The 21,952-nt window shown below is 56.0% G+C and overlaps 4 protein-coding genes across 4 annotated transcripts; 2 read left to right on the forward strand and 2 right to left on the reverse strand.

The window, feature by feature from the left end:
- Positions 1 to 1,754: 1,754 nt before the first annotated feature.
- Positions 1,755 to 2,372, forward strand: N657DRAFT_681294 (uncharacterized protein; the record flags this gene model as incomplete). The annotated part of the gene is made up of 2 exons (XM_062796369.1): positions 1,755 to 2,115; positions 2,170 to 2,372. The coding sequence occupies 2 exons, from the start codon at positions 1,755 to 1,757 to the stop codon at positions 2,370 to 2,372; spliced, it is 564 nt and encodes a 187-aa protein (XP_062646930.1).
- A 463-nt stretch (positions 2,373 to 2,835) lies between these two features.
- N657DRAFT_619788 (uncharacterized protein) lies at positions 2,836 to 8,907 on the reverse strand. The gene is made up of 4 exons (XM_062790574.1): positions 8,518 to 8,907; positions 7,832 to 8,461; positions 3,405 to 7,777; positions 2,836 to 3,342 (listed from the first exon to the last, which is right to left on the reverse strand). The coding sequence occupies exons 1-4, from the start codon at positions 8,699 to 8,701 to the stop codon at positions 3,283 to 3,285; spliced, it is 5,247 nt and encodes a 1,748-aa protein (XP_062646931.1). The 5' UTR covers positions 8,702 to 8,907; the 3' UTR covers positions 2,836 to 3,282.
- A 685-nt stretch (positions 8,908 to 9,592) lies between these two features.
- N657DRAFT_681296 (uncharacterized protein) lies at positions 9,593 to 18,779 on the forward strand (the record flags this gene model as incomplete). Its single annotated transcript, XM_062796370.1, has 8 exons — positions 9,593 to 9,614; positions 9,681 to 9,728; positions 9,782 to 9,830; positions 9,880 to 11,253; positions 11,311 to 11,651; positions 11,707 to 16,177; positions 16,226 to 18,693; positions 18,760 to 18,779. 8 exons carry the CDS (start codon positions 9,593 to 9,595, stop codon positions 18,777 to 18,779), a joined length of 8,793 nt encoding a protein of 2,930 aa, XP_062646932.1.
- A 166-nt stretch (positions 18,780 to 18,945) lies between these two features.
- Positions 18,946 to 21,950, reverse strand: N657DRAFT_664232 (SNF5-like protein). Its single transcript, XM_062795225.1, has 2 exons — positions 19,823 to 21,950; positions 18,946 to 19,734 (listed from the first exon to the last, which is right to left on the reverse strand). The coding sequence occupies exons 1-2, from the start codon at positions 21,719 to 21,721 to the stop codon at positions 19,420 to 19,422; spliced, it is 2,214 nt and encodes a 737-aa protein (XP_062646933.1). The 5' UTR covers positions 21,722 to 21,950; the 3' UTR covers positions 18,946 to 19,419.
- Between the last annotated feature and the right edge of the window lie 2 nt (positions 21,951 to 21,952).

Here is a 21,952-nt window from a genome sequence, read left to right on the forward strand (position 1 = left end):
AAAAGTAAGGAGAAGGAAAAGAGTGAAAGAAGAGAGAGAAATTAAGAGGAGGAAGAGGAAGAAGAAGGGGAAATCAGGTAACGTTATCGTTAGTTTCCTGTCGTGTTTAAGGATTTCTTACCAACAGATTCCGCGCTAACCAACCAACCAAAGGTTAGATTGTACGTCCGTACGTAGGGCTGGCTCAGCCTGGGCAAGATGGATCCGTGCGGGCCATGGTGAATAGGGGGTAAGTAATGCGCAGGAGGTAAATAACGAAGCGATCAGCTTAAAAGTCGATGTGCCGCTCACTAGGCACGGACGCACAGTTCCATCCATCAGTAGTGGTATTTTAAACTTTTAGCAGGTGCCCAAGGTTTTGAGTAAATCCATAGTTACTCTTATGATTTCGCTCGCCTTCCACTTGTCGAGAGACGGGATCCATTCTTCAAAAGCTGGTTGAATTCTAGGTCGAGGTTGAACCACCTAGTGAAATTGAGTGTGAAGGGTTGAAGTTGGTAAGAGCGGTCATAGGAGACTGACAAGGTCCGGACCCGAAGCGGAAGGAACACCAGCCAACATGGCGTCAGCCAGGACACTCCTGCCCCTTTGAGCCCGTTATTATTGAAGACTGCGTCAGGTTTGACTCGTGCGTCTTGGGCAGTCCCTCACTGTCTCGAGCTTGGGTGAGCAAGTGTGTGAGGTGACGCCCAGCAAACCTATGGGTTGCATCGCGGGCGGTGATCTCCAAGTTGTCATCCGGACGGACTGTGACATCCGGAAATCACCTTTGCTCACATATTTCTTCGGGCTGCCCCTGGACTGCTTCTCGTCTTCTGCATCCTTCCTTACGGCGTGAACAAAGGCCAGTCGACCATATCTGCTCGAGCCTAGAATTCGCCAAGGCCAACAACATTGTCCAGCCGACACCGTCTCCAGGATTCGAATCTCGGCATGCTGCGAAGACGTCACGGCCAACCCATAGCTTCAGACTTCAGCAGCCATGGCAGACAGTTTCTTTGACGGAACCTTGGATGACTTCCTTGGCGGTATGCATAGCCAAACTCCCAGATCCAATGCTCATGTCGCTACCGACGGTCAATGCTGAGCCTCTCGGCGCAGATGGTGACCTCTTTGAGCTCATGGAAGCCGCTCGGCCTCTATGTTCCTCATTTCATCCTCGATCCCTCGGTGCTGCTCCGGTGCGCATTGACGCTCAAGAATCCCGGCAACTTTCTTGTTCGGGGCTTCCGGGGGCTATCGGAGACCACCCCTCGCTTTTCCAAACTGGCAGAGTCCAGGAAGCATTCGTTCTTTCATCCGATAATCTCGGCGCTGGCTCGGCGTCAAACCCCACTCGGCCCGGACCCGCAGACAAGTCGACGGTTGCCGCCTCGCCGCATCCCGAGCATTCTCTCTTCAACACTGCACCCAGAAACCAAGAGAATCTTAGCCCGCCCGCATTTCAACCAGATTCCCTTACACACAGCGCTTCTACACGTCCCGTCCTTGGTGCACTCTTGAATTCAAGCCACAGCCCTCTTCTTCCTCTCCACGGGCTTCCAGATTTATCAGCAAGCTCATTTTCCCGCCAGCGAAGCCGCAGTGACATCTTCCCGCCCCAAAGTCAGCCTCAAGACATTCCACGCATCCTACATCAGCGCCGACGCCCGCATCAATTCCACGCCCGCGGCTCCACAACTGCTGTCACTCACGGCCCCACATTAGATCTTCCACACCGGCACACCGACCCGAGCAGCCCCGGATCGCCCACGATGTCCACAAGCTCGCGGAGGAGAAGCTCTCGGCCGACTGACCTGTCCTTGCCGTCGGCACCCAGCCATGCCAGGCCGCCGTCTCGATCCTCCGGGAACCCCCGACGAAGCGCGCCGCGACCATTACAGCCGGAACAAGCCTCTTCCGCCACCAAGCGCAAACGGGAGGCAGACGATGACGTGGACCTTTTCGGCGACGATCTTTTCGGGGGTGCAGAGGTGGTCGATCTCGTGGACACGGACGAAGTCCCAGCCAATATTCTGGAAAGTCAAGGAAAAGTGAAGAAGCTCGTCAGGTTGAGCTCCTTCGACTGCGTCATTTGCATGGACAGCGCCAAGGACTTAACAGTCACTCATTGTGGTAGGTTTTATCACATTCTCCACTACACTGGAACGCATTCTGATGGTCATTCAGGTCACCTCTTCTGTTCCGCATGTCTTCACTCCGCCCTCAACATGGAAGTGACCAGGCGGATATGCCCGATTTGCCGGCAAAAGATCGACAGGCCAACCGCCGCGAATGGCAAGTTCGGTAGAAATGCGAAGGGCTTCTATCCACTAGAGCTCAAGTTGATGACGAGGAAGACGCTGGGGGGGACAGTTGACCCGCCCCAATAACCTACTTGAGGTAGATTAGACGCTGCCTTTGAAATACCGCATGGCAGCGGAAGCTGTCGGGTCTTCCGTACGAGAGCACCGACGTGGCTTCGGGAACATATCCAGCCTGGGCTTCTGGCGATCTGGATACCGACATTACGCCTGCTAGCCAGCAGTTGATCCATCATCTTCTTCGCTGCTCCTGGGTAACTCGGGTCGTGAAGGAGCAAAACATTTCAGACACGGTCTGACTTAAAGCCTGGGTAAATTTGACATCCTCTCGCGCAGTCATTGCGGGAGTATATTGCTTGGCTTTTCAAATCAATGCATGGCGGAAGGGCCACGGAGACGGATGCGGCGAATACCCTTTTGATTTAGTGTACTATTCGCCCTTGGTCACTCAGCACCGGAAGCGGTATAAACTCGGGCATGGTATGGCATGACATGGCGCGGCGCGGGAATTGGGTCTGATTGGGGACAGGTTAATATGATCTGGCATTAGAACTGGGTGGTGACCATGGATAAGGACTGGGTTAGTGACGCAGGTCGTTTTGTTTCCACCAATATTTACACCATGATTTCGTGGAGTTGTCCAAGCGATCGCGAAGTAGGATCCATTTCTCCTCCTTGCAAATCCTCGATGGCCGATTACTGAGAATCACCAGCGGTGCTTGGGAAGACTCAACATGCCAATTCTTCAAACAGGAACTTCACCCCTCTGGGTCATTCACGTCCCCAAAACGGACAATCGCTAGACAGACAAGAATACAGGTGCTCAACTTTCCTCTATCCCAACATTGTGAGAGGATGTGATTAACCATCTAATACCAGACAGTCCCCTTCCCTTTTGCCCCACCATAATTCCTACACTTCCCTTACACTAGCCAATGGCCTGACGAAGTGTACCTCGATAGTCCACCTCAGTGCCTCTTCAATGGAAAAGTGTCGTGCTTCCCCTCGGCTTCTCAGCAGGAACTTGGCCCGTCTCAAACTGTAATCACCATTAGCCAAGACAAGGATCGAAAAATTAGAGCGAAAAGGAGGAAGGCATACCTCCAAGAACCCCGTCGCGGTGATCAGCAGCATAAACGCCTCGGCGAGCTCCTCAATCCTCTCCTCCAGTGCCGCCTGCACCTCCTTATCACCCGCACGACGAGCACCACCACCATTTACCCCAACCACACCCAACAACCCCTCACCCGGTGCCATCATTACCCTAGCGGCATTGCCATTACCCATCATCCCAATTCCCGCGCTCCTCTTGAGTGTGTGCACGACCAGCATGCGATGCTGCGTCAGGAACCTCCGGCCTTGCACGACATTATGCGCCCCCCTCGCCAGTACCGCTGCCCCGACAATCCTCGCCAGCGCCACGAGCAGGGCATAATGCCGCTCAAGCGCGCGCGTGTTATTGATGGAACCTTGCGTATCGTGATTGTTGTTGACCAGGAGCAGCTCCGGGTCGGCATCGAAGACGCCCGACAGCTCGAGCGCGCGGAACAGATTCGCCTGGAGCACGTACTTTGCGCCGTGGCGTGTCTGGGCGATTTGTAAGAGCAAAGCCAGTTTGGCGTTGATGTATTGCTCGGCTTCGGCAACCTGCTGGTAGGCGGGGGTGGTCGTGTCAGAGGAGGTGGTGGGAGAGATGACGGCGAGCCAGTCGGCGAGGATGGTTTTCAGCGAGTCGACGAGCACGCCGATGAAGTTGAGGCGGTTGAGGGAGTCGATGAGTTGGGTGTCGTCGTCGGAGGGCGGGCAGGGAGAGCGGCGGGAGGTGTGGACGAGGGCGGAGAGGAGGATGGTCGCGGCGGTTTGGCACGCTGTGTCGCTGCCGTAGGCGTCGTCGCAGATTACGTTGAGGAGGCGGTTGCCGTCGACTTGGATCGCCTTGAGCGTCTTTGTGCGGGCCGTCGCGAGGCTGCGGGTGCTGCGCTTGTGAGCGGCGGCGGATGCCGTGTGTTTGTCGACGACGGCCGTGAGGTAGCGGTAGCAGATGCCGTAATATAGTGCGCGGAGCTCGGCGCTACCGGCCCACCTGCCAATGGACCTGAGGCAGAGTTGGAAAAGCTGGAAGAGCTTGTCGCTGACGAGGTTACCGACGGTAAACTTCTCCTTGTCCAGGACGGATGCCGTGCCGTCGTCGGCGTCTGAAATGTCGAGCTTGAAGAGGAGCACCTTCGCAACTCTTGCAAGCTCAAACGCCTCGGCCGGGCTCAAGGTGCTGTAGGCCTCCAAGACCGGGAGGATGGCTTGCAGTGCTTGCAGCAGGAATGCCATCTTGGGCGTTCCCTTGAAATCGTTGGCCTCGAACATGACCAGGAGCAGGTTGACCCATGCTCTGAGCAGGGTGAGCCTCGAGGCGGTGAACAGGTTCTGGCGGTTGGTGAAGGTCAAGTACTCCACCAGCAGCGTCTCTTCAGACTCAATAGCGTCCAGGTGCTGTTGCGGCGCCACCTGAAGCGTGTCCCTGAACTCATTTCGCTTCAACGCGATGGTCTCCCGCACTTTGTGAATGTTGTACTGCAACCCAGCCTCTGAGTGTTCAACGGCCGACGGCTTGAGATCGAGGTCTTTGTAGAAGACAAATTGGGGCGGAGGGACGCTCCAAGTAGCATCTGGGTTCAAGAAGTCGAACAGATCAAAGATATTAGCGAGGCTCAACGGTTCGCCGTCATCCATTTTGATCTGCCCATTCAACGCATCGAAAATCTGGCGCTTGATAGACGGTATCCTGTTTTGCGAGACGCTGCAGAGTTCCTTGCCGATGTACTCGAAAACCATCGCCCGAGCGCCGAGGTAATCAATGTATGCCACAGAGGCATCAGAAAGGAGGAACTCGGGGTTGCTCGCCTCAAGATCGTCCCACCGCAGATCTGGCTGGATCTGGACCTCCTTGAGCAACATGTGGAAGAGGAAGTTTGTCGCCCTCAGCTCATCCATGACCAGGGTTGCAGACAACGGCGACTTCCAGAGAGCCTGCAGGATGCGCAGGATCCGATATTTCAAGGTGATCAGATAGCCGCGCATGCCATGCTCCTCTTCGTACACAGAGATTCCGATAATGACGTTGAGGAGACTGTGGAAAAGAGATCGTTGCGTGTCGAATGCCCCTCTCGGCTCGATGGTGAGCTTGTTATGCTCGCAGTGGAAGCCAAGCAGCAGATGTGCAATGGTCGGTTGATCCGGTGTCGCCTTGAGGCACTCGTAAAGGAAATCGAGTATGAATAGCTTGACCACATAGCGCTCCGACTCGGCCTCTAACACTGGATCCAAGCTGGCCGAAATTTGAGCAGCGAGCGAAGCGGCAATGCTTTGGCCCTCGCCATCCCTCTCAAGCTGGACGATGGCTTTGTTCCGTTGGCCCAGTCGACCGGCATCTGGGTTCCACGCCGAGATGATCTTGGGAGACGTGGAGATCTTTTCAAGCAACTTCAGGCAAGCCAGCGTCAGGTCGCCATGGCCGAGGTTGCAGTACTTGCCCAGGTCAACAACAAGGCCGAGGTGGCTTATGATGCCGTCCTCGAAGGAGGAGTAGGCAGCGTTTGCCACAGCAGTTCGCCGACGTCCAGGTTCCAACTGGATAAGTGGTCGAACAAGGTGTAAATAAGTTTCTTGCAGATCGAGAGCCTTGATCATGACTTGGATTCCCCGCAAGATGCTGAGCACCAGAGGCGAATCCGGGGAAGCGCTACCCAAACTGATGGGATCTTGGTGGATAGTGCGGATAAGTGCGGTGATAACTTTTTCGTTGAACAACCACTCCATGACACGGGCGAACGGGTGGAGCCGCACATACGTGGCCAAGTCTGTCGTCGGCATTGCGACATCAATGGCAATGTTGCTCTCATTGCCCAGGATGATCAGGTCCTCGTTGAATGTCGACAGACAAGTCATGGCGAAGTCCAGACAACTGAGGCGCAATGCTCTGAGCTGCGCAGGGTCGGCAAGGTCCTGAGCCTTCTGAGACAGGAGCCGGAAGACAAAGTCGACGTAAGGCTCCATCCCGGGAGCTCGTACACTACTGCCCAGGTCTTCTGGGAAGGTGAGCGTGTCGTTCAGCCCTTCGGGGCCGTCGAGCGGCGCGAAGAGGGCGGTGAGCAGCTGGATGAAGGCGTGTGACTCCTCGAAGCCATTGCTGAGGTCGTTTAAGGTTTCTTCCATGAATCCCTGAGGGCTCAAAGGCTGGCCAAGGTAAGGATTTCTTTGCTGGGCTCCGGGGTTGTTAAGGGTGTTGGTCGCCCACCCATCGACATACCGCCACAGTATTTCATTCTCGGGAGCTTGCTTGCGCGTCATCAAGGCTTTGAGGACGTAGAAAACGCCAGCACGAAGGCGAGAGGGCAGCGGCCCATCCGAGAGTTTAAATATGGTGTCAACCAGCTTGAGGTCCTCGTCCATAATCATCCTCTGCCTGGCGACCTCGCTCTCTGTCACCAGCTTGGCTATCAAGCGCATGTAGCACTCCAGCATCAATGCCGACTCGGGCTCCGTCTCGGCCAGGTCAGAGCCGAGTTTGCCGGGTCGGTACATGTGCTGCGCCTGGTTCGGGGTCTGCCTCTCCCGGATCTTGGTTGTGAAGTATTCGAGCTCCTTGAAGATCTGGGACCATGTCAGAGACTGTGAGCGTTTCATCTTTCCGGATGAGTGATGACCCTCATCGAGCAGGAAAGGGTGGGCAGCCGTGGCACATTCCTCGCTGTCAGAGAGGCACTGCAGCATCTCGCAAAATGCGCTGACGAGCGGAGTGGATGCCCTTCGTGACGCCCACTGCAGGAAACCGGCCAGATTGCTGTCCGGATCTTCCCAGAACGACATGGCAGCATCCGGCCGTCCTTCATAGGCATAGGAGATGATGATCAGGAAGCGCTCAAGATCGAGGTCCTGCTCGTGGTTCTGGCTGAGTTGCCGTTGTTCGTCCTCTTCGGCCCTCAGTTTGCGGAGCATGTCCGGAAGGTTGGATATTGCGGCATCCACGAAGCCCTCTAGGTGCACCATCACGCTCTGCTGGAGAAAATGGCTGAAAGGAAAAGGGTCCGAGGCCAAGGGAGGCGACTTTCGTTGCAACCACTGGCGCATTCCCAGGCGTGATGGGTCCTGCCACTCCTGGGCCCTGCAGTCGGCGGCGACGGACAATATGAAGTCAAACGCCCCCTCCTTTAGCGCCTCCATGAACTGCTTGTTCCGCTCCTCGTCCTCCTCGTCCAGGTTGATGCCCTGGAGGTCGTAAGTCGTGTCATCCAGGTACCAGCCGCTGTACTCGGCGATCCACCAAGCACGGACGGCGGCGCCAAGGAATGGGAGGGTCCAGGGCTCATCGCCTTGCTTGCAGATGAGTTGGTTGAGCTGGCGCGATAGCTGGAGATCGCCCATTCCTTCTGTCGAGCCGAAAACGGTTATGTACGCAGCAAGGACAGGGAACAAATGCACTAAGCCTATGAGTAACGTCTCAGTGAACTGGAGTTGGGGTCATGTTGCCATACCGAGAAAGTGGTCGTACTTGTCAGCTTTTTGAAGAAGCTTGAGGAAGTCTTGGAAGTCCTTGTCCGTGGCATGGCGTTTCTCGACGGCGGCGTGTAGGATTGCTGCAAGGCACTCATGCTGCTCCACGAGGCTCGACCGCGAGAAGTCGAATGTCTCTTGGTTTTCCGGAGCCCTCACGAGGCTCGCCTGCTGCAAAACGTTCCGGGCGGCGGCCTTGTCCATCAGGCCCTGCAGCATGGACCTGATGCTCTGCATGGCTTCCATGCACCTCGGAATGACCTTCTTGGCAACGCCTCCGGGTCGCGACCCTGGTGGGAGGACACAGAAGACCTTCTCCTCGGCAATCGCCCCGAAGGCGTCCTGCAGGCTCGGTTCCAGCTCCTCGTCGGCGGCTATCTCGAGGCAGAGGCGCATGCAATCAAGCAGGAACCGGCGTTCCTGGTGGAACCGTATGACAGCGCATTCCCACAAGGGTCGACTCTGAGTGTCGGGATCGCCTTCGGTATCGCAGTCCAGTAGTATCCTCGCCGACTCAAGTTCGTCAAGATCCAGATCGTCTGCGACCTTGAGGCAGTCATTGACAAAATCTTCGTTCACCGCGTACTCGTCTTCGCCTACTTTGATCTTCCCTAGTCCCTCGTCAGCATCAATTTCTGCCCCGCGGCCAAATGTACGCTTTCCGTACCTGTCCCCAAGGCTGCCCTGTTCGCCGAGTTGCGCGGGGGCTTGTCGATCAGTTTCTCGAATGCATCGCTTTGCGTGTCGAGCAGTTGTTCCAAGACTTGCAGGCCCTCGTATCGATGTTGGCGCACAGCAACCAGCTCGCCGTGCAAAGCCTGGAGTGCCTCGAGTGCGCGCAGTTCAGACATGGTCGGAGGAGAGCGCCTCAGCGCATTCTTCTTTTGGGTCTGGCCGCGTATACGAGGGGTGTTGACCTAGGATGTGTTTATCAGGCGGATTAGAAGCGTAGATATAGATCAATGTCGCAGCGCTCGAAGCTCAAGCTGTGTGAGCGCGATTGATTTAGCAATGAAGATGTCGAGAACCGCGCGATCAAACTTAAAGCTGTCCCGCGCCAACTTGGAAGTTGCCTGCCGATTGGCGCCAAACCGCTGCAGTCAACAAAAGATTAGGCGGTGAATCTTTTTGCCGCCTCCCCCGTCTTCGGTTGTTGCTGAGAGGGCCTGAGAGTGGCCGAGTGGTCAGAGCTCCCAGATTTCGCCTTACCCGCTGGAGCTGAGCTGGGATTCCAGGTTTTGAGCCTGTCCGTTTTGCAAACAAACGAGATGGGAGCCTAGAGCGCGGAAGAGGATAGAATCGGTGCAGTCTGACACAGGCCATCTTCTTCAAGTCTCGATGTCTCCCGTCGCTTCGTTACCAGGCGGGGCTCTCTGTTGAATCGGCGCTGGTTGATGTTCTCCAATGCGGCCAGGCCCGGGGTAAAAACAGAACTCACGCGAACCAGGCAACCCAAGCTACCTTACAATTTTGCCCCAACGCAGCACAGGTTACCTTATTGCCCTGGGGTTTCTTCTTGCCCTATCAATGCGCTTATCTAGTACGCATGAGTCTAACTGTCTTTCGAATGCGAAGGCAGCTAATGGATCCTCATTGTTCGCCGTCGTGCTTCAATTTCATTCCCTATCCGCTGGTTCACCACTTTCCAGTTCCACGGAGTTGATCTATCCCATTAAGCCCGGGGCCCGAATGTCGCCAGCCCCTCCGGTTGGTTCCTGTTGCAAACATAATCCGGTGACACAATGAGTTTCAAGGAGATCACTGGTAAGTGACACAGCTGGTCGAAGAACAACTAGAGGACCCGGTCTGACACGAGGCAACTCTCCACAGGGCAACTCGAGAGTCGCACGGTCAAGACGCGCAAGGAGGCTGTCGATAGTAAGCATCATGACGACGTTGCCATGTTCAAGCTAAAACCGATCTTTCTACAGAACTACTGGAGTATTTCAACAGCGTCGATCGCGGGATACAAGGTCACACGTGCGTCCCTTGGCTGCCCTTTTCTTGCTAGGCTACTAATGCGGACCAGAAACTCCTTTGACGACAAGGCCTACCATTCCCTCTATGAAGCTCTATTTCGATGCGTTCTCATAGAAAAGGAGTGCTGCTTTGGCTCCTCAAAATCAGCCAAGACCGTTGCCGCTGCTAGCACGAGACTCGAGAGATGCGCCAAAGCCTTGCGTACCGCCATCCGACATGGAGCCACCAAGATCAAGCGCAAGACGGTGAAGGCCATCATCGACCACATTACGCAGGTTCTTCCACGGCCAGGGGAGAGCTATTTCGCTCCTCTCCTCCAGCACTACGTCAAGGCTCTGGGCACTTTCCTCGAGTTCTCGGCGAACGTTGAGCATCTTGCGGCATACGACGGCGGGAGCTGGGACACGTGTGTTAATTTCTGCCTCGAAGGGCTCTCCCGCTACCTCGAGACGGGCGACCGAGATAGCGCATCCCTCTCTCGCGCCTCCCCAGCTCCAGGTGCAAGTGCCAGGTCTACCTCCGTTACACTATCACAGAGTTCCGGCCAGATTGGGAGCCAGACTGCTCTCGAATTTTTAGCATGCCTCAACTCGCTGGTGGCCGCCCCGAATGCACCGGTTCCAAGAAGAGCGGACAAGATCTCGAATGTGGTTCTGCAGCTTCTCCAGCTTCGACAGATGAGGATTGGCGAGCTCCAGAAATTAGCCTTTTCGACCTTCAACATCGTCTTCCAACGTATCCAAACCGACGCCGTTGCCCTATCCAAGAGGTTGGTCAGGACCCTGATTCCCCTTGTGTCTTTCTGGTGGCAGCCGCGTGCTCTCTCGAGAGATGCCATGCTGAACTCGGTCCGCGATGAGATGCTCAAGACGATCTACGGGACACATCTATACGTGGAGAGTTTGCTGCGGGAGTCGACCGACGAGTCTGCTTTCCAAGACGTCGAGGATTTGCTGGAATCGTTGTGGTCGGACTACTCAAGACGAGAGGATCGCGCCCGGCTTCAGCTGGACGATGTGACTTTCTCGGGGATACGTCTTCCCGCGGATCACCCATCGACCGCCGTCTTCAGCCTGCGTCCTTATAACCAACCAGGGGAGCAAAATTGGGCTCTCTTGGAGAACATCGCTATTCTGGAAGCTGCATACTCGCGGTACTCTGAGCGTGAGCACAGTCAACAACATCCCGATAGTGACCAGCCGCGGAAGAGGCGCCGGATGGCCGGCAGCTCGAACAGGTTACACCAAAAGTTGAAGTCGATAGATCCAGCGGTCCATCTGTCCGCTATACAACTCATACCGTTTCTGGCAAGACAAAAGCAGCCTTCACTGGAGGATATTATCGAGGCCATGGGGGACATATCCAAATCCGTCACCGCCAAGCAGGGCACAGTGGCGTCTTGGGCCATGATTGCCTGTTCTAGGTGAGTATCAACATGATCCGTCGTTTATCTATGCCCATAGAAACTGACAAGACGAAGCTTTGCTGCCCACGAGGCGTCACAGCATGCCTCCCTAACTCCGCTCTGGAAGCAACTTTGGCAACTCGGGGTCCGAGCCCTATCTCTTCCACCCACCAGTCGTGCTGCCTGTGTGCTGTTGCACTCGATATTGAAAGCGAACCTCGTTCCCAGGCACGAACTCGCGGATGATGTCAATCAGATCGTGACGACCGCCGACATCAGCGGTCCATCAGTGCTGGTGGAATCGTCTCTCATCCTCATGCTGAGCCTCTTGCGCCTGCGCAATCACATGTTCCCAAATGCCAGTCAGGCCACCTCAGGCCACATCATTCGATGGGTATTTGTCAGATGGAGCCCGGGTAAGTCGTGGAGGACCATATGACATTGACGCTGTTCTGACATTCCCTGCCATAGCTGAGCTGACATACGCCTCCTTCCACGCCGCTCATGCGAGTCCACATGATATCGTCAACCTCTTAAGGGCTTGCTACGGGGCTCCGGCTCTCATCATGTCAGCTCCCCTCCGGTTGTTTGGAGGCCCGATCGCCCAGTTTTGGAAGAGCCAGGCAGAGACCCATTCCTTTCTCCGGTATCTGCTGCTGTTGGAACCAGACGACGCGGAGGCGTCCGCAGAACCACTACCGACCGAGGACCAGCTGACTGAGCCTCAGCAGGTTGCTGATCCGTCCGGATCACATGCAACAAAGCGCCTGGTGCTTGAGTTGCTCTACCCAAAAGTTGAAGAGCTCCACCGGTTGGCCGAGTCATGGCAGAAGCGCGGAGGCGAAGGCGCAGTACCTGTCTCTTCCGAGCGGCTCCAGAGCATGGTCCTGGCCTGTATCGCGGGAGCTCTCCTGCTCCCGGAACTGGCCAGCCTGAACTCATCCATGGGCAGAGACCTTGAAACAACGCTTTTTAATGTCATTGACGCCACATTCAGAGTAATCCTGGGTGCTCCTTCGAACGACAACTTCTTTGACCTCGTTCTGACATCTTCGGCCCCATACGTCCCTCCCCTCGCGGAAGCGGAACTCGTGGCCCTCAAGACCGACAGGCCACATTTGCTGAATTTCTTCGGCAAACTGTCTGATGCCCTGCACGAGAGGTCCCAGCGGGAATCTTCGCTCCGTAATGCCAATATCGTCGACATCGACGAAGAGTTCGAATCGCAAACAAGCCAAAACAGCAAATTATTGAAAACCAAGACCCTGCCCCGGAGAGACCTCCTGTTGTGTCATACGCCGGAGGCTTTCTATCTCGAAACAACTTTGCAAATCCATCTACTTGAGGTGGTACATTCCAATGACGGAGAGATTGGGCGCGTTCCGGAATCGATTGTCGACCATCTACTTGAGCTTCCTAAGGAGCAGTTCTTGTCTTGCCGCCAATTCATGACGGAGCTTTTCACGTCGGACGCCATGACTCCGCTTGATTCTGCTGTCAGAATTCTTGAAGCCGCTGGGCGTATCATCAGCAAAGGGGAGTTTTCGTGCTGTGAGGTGGCATTGTGCAACTGCATCGACCTCATGGATAGCTTCATCAGTATCTGGACTGATGAGGAGCTGGAGATCTCGGGCATGGCAGGGGATCTCTACTACTTTTTGGTGAAGAACTGCCTCCCCATGAACGCACTATCAGCCGCTGCACAGATCCGCCTCTCCAGCTTGCTCCTGCACCTGTTGGAGGTCAAGTCGACTTACGCTTCCAGCCTGAAACTCCCATCTTCTCGGTCTACTCTCATGAACATCCTGCAAGACGGAGTCATGGATGTGAAGTGCTTCATTGGGCGCAATGTCCGCAAGGTCTTCGGATTGTACGTCCTCAAGACGCACGACGACATCTTCGTCGATGTCTTGGAGAACCTTCCCTCTGACCCTCGAAACATCGAAGGGATTGCATTTCGACTCTTTGTGCTAGCAGAACTTGCCTGTCGATGGCCAACACTCCTGCGCCGATGTATCTATCACATATTCGAGACACCCGGGAAGATAACCCAATCTGCGAAGTATGCAGCCAGCTGCCTCAGAAGGGTTTCGCGGACATTACGGCTCGACGGACCGCAAGAGCTGTTCAGACTCTTTGCTCCTCAGCTACTGTATACATGGCTGGACTCAGATCCGATTCAACAGATCCCATTCGAGATCTTCGGCTACCCAAGCCTCCACGATTTACTCCAGGAAGCGCAGACAGAGGCCGCTGCCATCATGATCATGCGTGGGCAGGAGGAAGAAGCCCTTGATTTGGCTCAGGCGCTCGGTCTGACCCCCGAACAGCTGGTCGAGCAAAGCTTCACCAAAATCATCGCCTATAGCATTGCCCATGACATCAGCATCCCTGGGGGTGCCGACTACGTAACTGGAGAGAGCAGGCTCAGGAAGATCCTGGGGAAAGAAGGGTTTCTTGCAAACATTCACCTCAACTTCGCCGACATCATTGCCGCCTTTTTCGACATCTTCGATCAGGAGGATCCCATCGAGAAGGCTTTTCGGCGAGACGAGCGATTCACCTACGCCGCAAACACTATGGAGGAGATCAAGAAACTCGGCCATTTGCCCGCTGCACTCCCGCCGAATCAACAACCGATGTTTAAAGCAAAGTATTTGCCTAAGGAAATCACTCATCTGTGCAGCCGAACCCCATACGAGCCCGAGACGTTGTGGACGCCAGCCCTCGTTGTCTTCGTTGCCCGTAAACTGCTCAACACGATACACCCGGCGCTCGGCCCGCTCCATGCTTGCTCGGTTCTCCGCAAAATCCGCGTTCTGATATGTATGGCCGGCGACCATGCGACATCTGCGTACCCCCTTGAGATGCTTCTACAGTCACTACGTGCTTTTGTCGTGGACCCTGAATGCGCCGATGATGCACTAGGCATTACCCAATATCTCGTTCTCAAAGGAGACAATCATCTCAGGCAGACGCCATCATTCCTCGCTGGGTTTGCGCTCTCCAGCCTGGCGGATCTTCGCGTCTTCCTTGAATCGAGCCAGTCCAGCACAACACAGGAGAGTCAGTTCAAGGCGACCATGACGAAAGCGCAGCTTTTCCACTCGTGGTTCACCAAGTACCTAGCTGGCTATGACTCGCCTGCTTTCCAAGACGAAGCGCAGAAGCTTGCCTTCAAGTCCATCACGCAGTCGGCTGCCCATATCCGTGCCTCGGGCAACGCGGAGAAAGGCACGCACGAAAGCAATCTGCTGCTGGGGATCTTGGAAGACTGGGACCGCGAGAATCAGCTACTGAACGAGCCAGCGCGCGACGTCGCTCTCTCCATGCTCTGCGGCGTCTTCAAGGTCCCTCCATCCAGCCGGCTCGATGTCATTGAAAGCGATGCAGACGCCTTAAGTCACAGTGCTGTTGTTTGGAAGAGCTGTGCCTCCGAGCAGCTGAGCGGGGAGTACCTGGCCTGGGCCGGACGAGTTCTGGGCCGCTCATTTGCAGCCTCCGGTGAGGTCCCTGATGAGTTGTTGCGCGAGTCTCAACTCAAGGAGTACCGCAGGCTGTCATCAGACATCGGCGGGTCCGAAGAAGGACTGCTCAATCTCATCGAGACGTTGACTGTCAGCGGCGATTGCTTCACAGCCGGCTTGGCTGAGGCTGCGCTGCGTACTATTGTTTCGGATGCCGTCAGCGATGACGATCATGATCTCCTCGGTGCTTGTCAACAGAGCCTCGCTGAGCCGCTGCTGATTTCGTCGAACTGGGACCCGTACCGCACACCGCGATCTGATCAGTTCCAGGTGGACACGCCTGCTGAGGCCGAAGTATTTTCTGCCCAGCAGCTCGAGAGCCCCAACTGGTCCCGGCAACTTGCAACCCTCCTGGCGCAATCGGTGCCTGAGATTGTCACCCTGAGAGTGTTGCCTCCAATTCTCTGCAAGGTGAAGGGTTTCGCTGAGCGTGCATTCCCCTTCGTTGTCCATTTGGTCTTGGCGTACCAGTTAGACAAGCAACAGGGCGTCAAACGGCGATTGTCAGAGGCTCTCAAGGAATGGCTGGACTCCACGTCTCACTTGGCCAAAGAGAATCTCAAACTCCTGATCAACACCATCCTCTACCTGAGAACACAACCACTGTCAGGCGAGATTTCGATTGCAGACCGGGGTCATTGGTTGGATATCAACCTGTCCAGCGCCGCCGCAGCTGCGACACGGTGTGGCATGTTCAAAGTCGCCGTACTGTTCGTCGAACTTGCCAATTCCGAATCTTCGCGGGGTTCACGGCGCTCCTCGGCTATCAGAGAAATTGAGGACTCGAGCGAGATCCTACTAGAGATCTTTGAGAATATCGACGACCCCGATGCGTATTACGGTCTCAGCGAAGAGGCCTCACTGTCCACTGTGGTGGCTCGACTGGAGTATGAGAACGACGGGAGCAAAAGTCTTGCTTTCCGCGGCGCACAGTACGACAGCCACTTGCGGAGCAGGGATTCCGCTTCAAGACAGGATGGAAAGGCACTCATCAAGGCCCTTAGCAGTCTCGGCCTCGCTGGCTTGTCCAATTCTTTGCTTCAAACGCAGCAGAGCTTGGACGGGTCTTCCGACTCGCTGGATGGGACATTCACGACCGCCAGGAGACTGGAGATGTGGAATCTACCGGCGCCGTCAACCAGCGACAATTGGGCCGTTACGGTGTACAAGGCATACCAAACCATGCATCAGGCTCCTGACCTCGACGCTGTTCGGAGTGCGGTCCACGACGGAATGAGAAGCACCGTGCGGCACTTGATAAGCGGCAGCCTCAACACCTCCACCCTACGCCATCAACTTGGAGCGCTCGCTGTGCTCGCAGAGCTCGACGATGTGTTGAACGTTACCGATCAATCAGAGCTGCAGCATGCATTGGAAGGCTTCGACAAGCGATCCAAGTGGATGATGAGCGGGCGGTAAGACACCTCGAGCCATCGAAGTTCTGCGGACGCTAACAGAGGTAGATATCCCGACGTGAGCCAAATTCTCTCGTGCAGACAAACCACGCTGAGCATGTGGAGTCAACACCACAGGCTGCGAGCGAGGAGATTGACTCCGGCAGACGCTCGCCTCGTCCAGATCCGCGGCTTGTTGCTCTCATCCGACATCTTCCGATTTCACCGCGCGAACCAGGAGACATTGAATCTGTCAACATCGCTCACCGACCTCATCGGCTCGAGCGAGTCACTGGGTCTCAGCGTCGATGCTGCCATCAGAATGGAGACTGCCAACTCCTTGTGGGATCAGGGGGAGATGATCACTTCCATTCGCATGCTACAGAACATCAACAAAGACTCGTCGCTGAAGAAACAGACCGTTCCCGTTAGTCGTTCAGACCTTTTGTCAAAGATCGGCTACCAAGTCTCAGTCGCGAGGTTAGAGAGTCCGGACAGCATCCAGAAGCAGTATCTCGAGCCGGCACTCAAGGAGCTCAAAGGCAAAATTGAAGGCAAAGAAGCCGGCCAGGTCTTCCACCAGTTCGCCATGTTCTGTGACGAGCAACTCCAGAACCCTGACAGCTTGGAGGATCTTGCACGCCTGAAGAACCTCAAAAAAGGCAAAGACGAGGAAGTTGCACAGCTGAAGGCCCTGATCGCCAGCTCCAAGGATTCACAGCACAGAAACCGGTACCAGAGCCATCTTGCCAAAGCAAGGCAGTGGCAGGATCTCGACCAACAGGAGCTTCGCCGTGTTGAGCAGACCCGCTCTGAATTTCTGAGGTTGAGTTTGGAGAACTACCTCCTCTCTCTGGCAGCATCCGACGAGCACAACAATGACGCCTTGCGCTTCATGGCGCTCTGGCTGGAGAAGTCAGAAGAGGATGTCGCGAACGAGGCTGTCAAGAAGTACATTGGGAAAGTTCCGACCCGCAAGTTTGCGCCCTTGATGAACCAGCTTTCATCTCGTCTGCAGGACCAGTCGGTTCTCTTCCAGAAACTCTTGATTGATTTGGTCTACCGCATCTGTGTCGACCATCCCTACCACGGCATGTACCATATCTGGTCCGGAGCGAGAACACGAGTCAATAAGGATGACGAAGTTGCCGTATCCCGCCAGAAGGCCACCGACAGGGTGGCGAAGGCCCTCACTAAGTCGGAGCAGGTTTCCAGGATCTGGCCAGCCATTGACCAGACGAGCAGAGCCTACCATGCGCTTGCAATGGACCGAGATCCTAACAGGTACAAGGCTGGGCAAAAAATCGCCATCAAGAACACGTCGGTTGGGCAAAGTTTCTTAAGCATCCTCGCCAAGTACCCGATCCCGCCGCCGACGATGCAGATTGCGTTGTCGGCCAGCCAGGACTACTCGGATGTGCCCATGATCCATAAGTTTGAGCCGGAAATGTCCATCGCTTCAGGTGTCAGTGCGCCCAAAATCATCACCGCTGTCGGCACCAACGGCCAGCGGTTCAAGCAGCTCGTCAAGGGTGGCAACGATGACTTGCGCCAGGATGCCATCATGGAGCAGGTCTTTGCCGCCGTGTCTGAACTTCTCAAGCTTCATCGGACAACAAGGCAGCGGAACCTCGGCGTCAGAACATACAAGGTCCTGCCGCTAACCTCCTCCTCCGGCCTCATCGAGTTCGTCTCCAACACAATCCCGCTCCACGAATATCTCATGCCCGCACACGAGAAGTACTACCCCAAAGACCTCAAGGGCTCCCAATGTCGCAAGGAGATCTCCAACGCCCAAACCAAAACCACCGAGACCCGCATCACCGTCTACCGCAAGGTTACCGAACGCTTCCACCCTGTGATGCGCTACTTCTTCATGGAGTACTTCCCGGACCCGGACGAATGGTTCCACAGGCGCACCGCCTACACGCGCACGACTGCCGCCATCTCAATGCTGGGCCACGTCCTCGGCCTGGGCGACCGCCACGGGCACAACATCCTGCTCGACACCAAGACGGGCGAGGTGGTGCACATCGACCTGGGCGTCGCCTTTGAGATGGGCCGCGTCCTGCCGGTGCCGGAGCTCGTCCCCTTCCGCCTGACGCGTGATATCGTCGACGGCATGGGCATCACCAAGACCGAGGGCGTCTTCCGCCGGTGCTGCGAGTTCACGCTCGACGCGCTGCGCGAGGAGGCGGGCTCCATCCAGACTATCCTGGATAGCTTGAGGCATGACACGCTGTACCAATGGTCCATCTCGCCCGTGCGCATGGCCAAGCTGCAGAATGCGCGCGGCTCAGCGGGGGAGGGTGGGGAGGATGGCGAGGGCGAGGAAGGGGCCGGTGGTGCTGGTGCTGGTGGCGGCGGCGGAGGAGGAGGGGACAGGAAGTCCAAGTCAGTGAATGAGCCGAGCGAGGCGGATCGCGCCATTGAGGTCGTCAAGAAGAAGCTGAGCAAGACCCTGAGTGTCATGGCGACGGTGAATGATTTGATCAACCAGGCGACGAGTGTGTCGAACCTGGCGGTTTTGTACTCTGGTAAGTCCTTCCCAACGTCGTGGCTCGCGTTATTTTGCATAGAGAAAGTTGTGCTGACTCCTACAGGTTGGGCGGCATATGCTTAAATACTGAGGATCAGTGAACCGGCAAACATGTAGACATTTGTTGTTCTATTATACCACATCCCTTGCCATTGGTCAATCAATCACATGCTATAGTCTTCATCCAGAGGTAGAACTGTTGTCAGTTTAGAAAGTCTTTAGTATCACACAATGCATACGATTCCCTACACGCCCAACAACAAGAGAAGGACACCATGAACGCCCATCCGATCTTCATCTTGCACCAAGTGTGAATCGAAACATGCACCTAAATTCTCCATGCTATGGTGGTCATTGCCACTCTGATAATCACCCGTCCTTATCATTCCCTAAATGAACCCCGAAACGCCTTCTCCCGCTCTCCCCAACCATTCCCCTAATTGTACACCTTCTAGCAAGAGTTGGTACAAGCTGTTGGGTTGATCTCTTAGGGGCCAAGAGCTAAGGTGAAGACTACTCTGTGGCCAACTTAACCGCCGAAATTCCAGGGCGTCATCCATAGAGAGCCTTCCTCAACCGAGTCCTGAATAAATCCCTCGCCCATCCCAACCAACCTCGAACGACTACGCCACCCGCAAGACAACGCCAAATCCACAGCCAGAGCTCTCTCGGTCCTAGGTATTGTATTCCTACCTATCCAACCATGACTTACGCATCATTCACCTTACCCACCCCTCTTGACCCTCGCCATAACCCTCTCCCGATGGGTGCGGTTCTTGACATGGACCTCAAAGTTCTGCACCGTCGTCTCCGGGCCGGCCGTGTACGACTTGCCCGGGCAGTCCAGACACTTGATGCGCGGCAGCCAGGCGAACTGGACGGCTGGCGGGATGGGCTCGCCGGCGGGCAGGGGCAAGGGCACGAACGAGTTGGTCTCGGTGTTGACGGCGCAGTAGCGCATGAGCGCCTCGAACTGGTCCGACGGGTACGTCTTTTGCAGGTTGGCTAGCGCCGCGGTGAGCCAGTCCGGCGGTGCGGGCTAGATAAAAGAAAAATGCGGCGGGGGGTTAGTTCATATGCTTGCGGCCGGGGGAGGGATCAGAAGGGATGGGTTGGGGGGGACAAACCGGTGGTTGGTTGGGCGTTGAACCGTTGGGCCCTGGTGGAGGGGCCGGGACGCGGCCTAGCTGGCCTTGGAGGGTAGGAGCGTTGTTCGGTCTCGAGGGGAAACTGTGGATGGATGCGGATGGGGTGGAGGGAGGACCCATGGAGCCTGGGGCAGCCGAGGACGGGCCCGGCTGTTGGGTGAGAGTTGGTGTGGCGGATGGATGTGGTGTCTGTCGCAGTTTGAAATCTCGCATGAGCTTTTTCAACCTCGCGGGGCTCACTCGGAGGGTAATAATGTATTGCTGAGGTTCTTCGGTTTGTTCTCGAGTGGCTTCTCGGCCGAACCGTCGTGATGTGCGGGTTTCGTGGTGGTGGATGATGGCTTCAGGAGTCTCAGATCGCCCGAGGTTGGCCATGCGTTGGGCGGCTGCGCTGGCGGCGCCACGGATACCCCTAGTCCTGGCAGTTCCTTGGAGCTGCCCCATTGCGGGTGAGTCGGGAGCGGAGTCGTCGCTCTCCTCAGAATCAGACAAGTCGCCGTCGCGAGCTGTCCGCTTGCCTCTCCCTGTCAGACCACCCCCCAGAGATCGCTTGTATAGGCGGCTCTCCTCGATGCTCAGCGCAGCGCCTGGTAACACTGAAGAAACTATGGACGTTCTTATCGTCCGTTGCCTTTCCTTCAAATCTGGCAGCTGAGGGCCACCCCTACGGTTGATGGACCGCTTCTGTCTCCTCTGTTCGCGCGAGAACATGGTCTCTGTCCTCTCCAACTCGGCCTCGGTGTTCTCGTAGAGATAAGGGGCGTAATCTTTTGCTTGTTGTTGTGGTCTAAAAACGGAAGGTAAAGGAGTGGGAAGAAATGCGGTCACCAGGTCCGCGTCTTCGATGGGTCGGCCGTCGAACGGATGGCCAATGCTGTACAGGCTGCGCGTGAAAAGTTGGGCCTGCTCGCGTATGCAGTGTGCTATTGCTGTTGTGAATTCGCCCGACAGCGACAGGTCCTTGGCCATGCTGGTGGCAAACTCCTCAGGAGAGTTCATGGGATTGTTGATGTCCCACTCAAACTGGTCAACTAGCGTGTGGGCACCGATCGTAATATTGAGCTTGACAAGGATGCGCATTTCGTCGTTCTTGTAGGCCGAGTATGGGAGCTCAGGGTCGAGGGCATCCTCCTCGGAGTAGGCAAAGGGGTAGAAGTCGTTGAGCTGCTCGTGTATTTGCTGGACCACTTGGTCATAGACGGGCTTGTCGACAGACGGGTTGAGGCCCATGTCCTCCACCAGCTGGGCAGCGAAGAGTTCGACGGACACAAGGCGCTCGTGAAGATTGAAGGTAAAGGTGTCTCGCAGTTTGATCTTGTCCCAATCCACGTCTATCCGGACAGGCACCAGCTCCTCGTGCTGCTCGGCCTGCTTCTTCATGTCCTTCTTGGAGAACTTGAGGGCGGGCGTTGTCCTCCTACCGGGGCGCGGTTTTTGCGACGGATAGATGATCTTTGTGGTGGTTCCATTCGCGGTGTAGCCGTTTCCGTAGCCGCGGTAGCCCTCGCCGTAGAGTCGAGCGGGAAACGCGGAATAGAAGTCGCGATACTGTCGGTAGTCGCTCGCCCGAGCAAGCAAGTCCTTGGTGTCCTTTTCCAACCGAATCTGAGCTTCTTTCATGGCAGCCGAGTGAATCCAATCGCGCGTTTGAAAGCGCTCGACAATGACCTTGTTGAAAGCATCTCTGTCGCGGACCGGGAGCGCCGTGGTCGCATCAGCCGTGGGAGTGGCGGACTTGGACGGCGCGCCGGAATCGGTGGTGGGTGCTACTGCGGGTGCGGCGGTTGAAGAGGAGTCGATGGTTGCGGATGCCGTCGATGACGGCCCGTCACTGTCGCCGCCAGCGGCCGACAGCGCGGACGCTTGTGGAGCGGCCATGTTTGGAGGAGAAAAGAATGAAAGGGGCGACGATAGTGATGGGAGGAACGAAAAGATGAGATATCCGTCGCTAAGGAACAGCCGCCCCCCGATGCGCACTTGGTCCAATGCTGCTGTCGCGTCGATGGGGGACAGTGGCTATTGAGAACTGCGTGTGGTGCTGCGACGATGCGATGTCTCTGCTCAGTTCGCCAAAAACTCAAGTTCGCGGCGAGGCTGGCGCCAGAACGG

The sequence above is a fragment of the Parathielavia appendiculata genome (assembly GCF_033297405.1).
Source record: "Parathielavia appendiculata strain CBS 731.68 unplaced genomic scaffold N657scaffold_7, whole genome shotgun sequence".
NCBI classification, from domain to species: Eukaryota; Fungi; Ascomycota; class Sordariomycetes; order Sordariales; family Chaetomiaceae; genus Parathielavia; species Parathielavia appendiculata.

What these genes read in the sequence shown, in the direction of transcription:
- N657DRAFT_664232 (XM_062795225.1), bottom strand. Translation starts at nt 21,721, where the DNA reads ATGGCCGCTCCACAAGCGTCCGCGCTGTCGGCCGCTGGCGGCGACAGT. An exon ending in CAACGCCCAACCAACCACCG is followed by an intron (nt 19,735 to 19,822) that starts GTTTGTCCCCCC and finishes TCTTTTATCTAG; the next exon opens with CCCGCACCGCCGGACTGGCT.
- N657DRAFT_619788 (XM_062790574.1), bottom strand. Translation starts at nt 8,701, where the DNA reads ATGTCTGAACTGCGCGCACTCGAGGCACTCCAGGCTTTGCACGGCGAG. An exon ending in CAGGGCAGCCTTGGGGACAG is followed by an intron (nt 8,462 to 8,517) that starts GTACGGAAAGCG and finishes ACGAGGGACTAG; the next exon opens with GGAAGATCAAAGTAGGCGAA. An exon ending in CAAGTACGACCACTTTCTCG is followed by an intron (nt 7,778 to 7,831) that starts GTATGGCAACAT and finishes TCATAGGCTTAG; the next exon opens with TGCATTTGTTCCCTGTCCTT.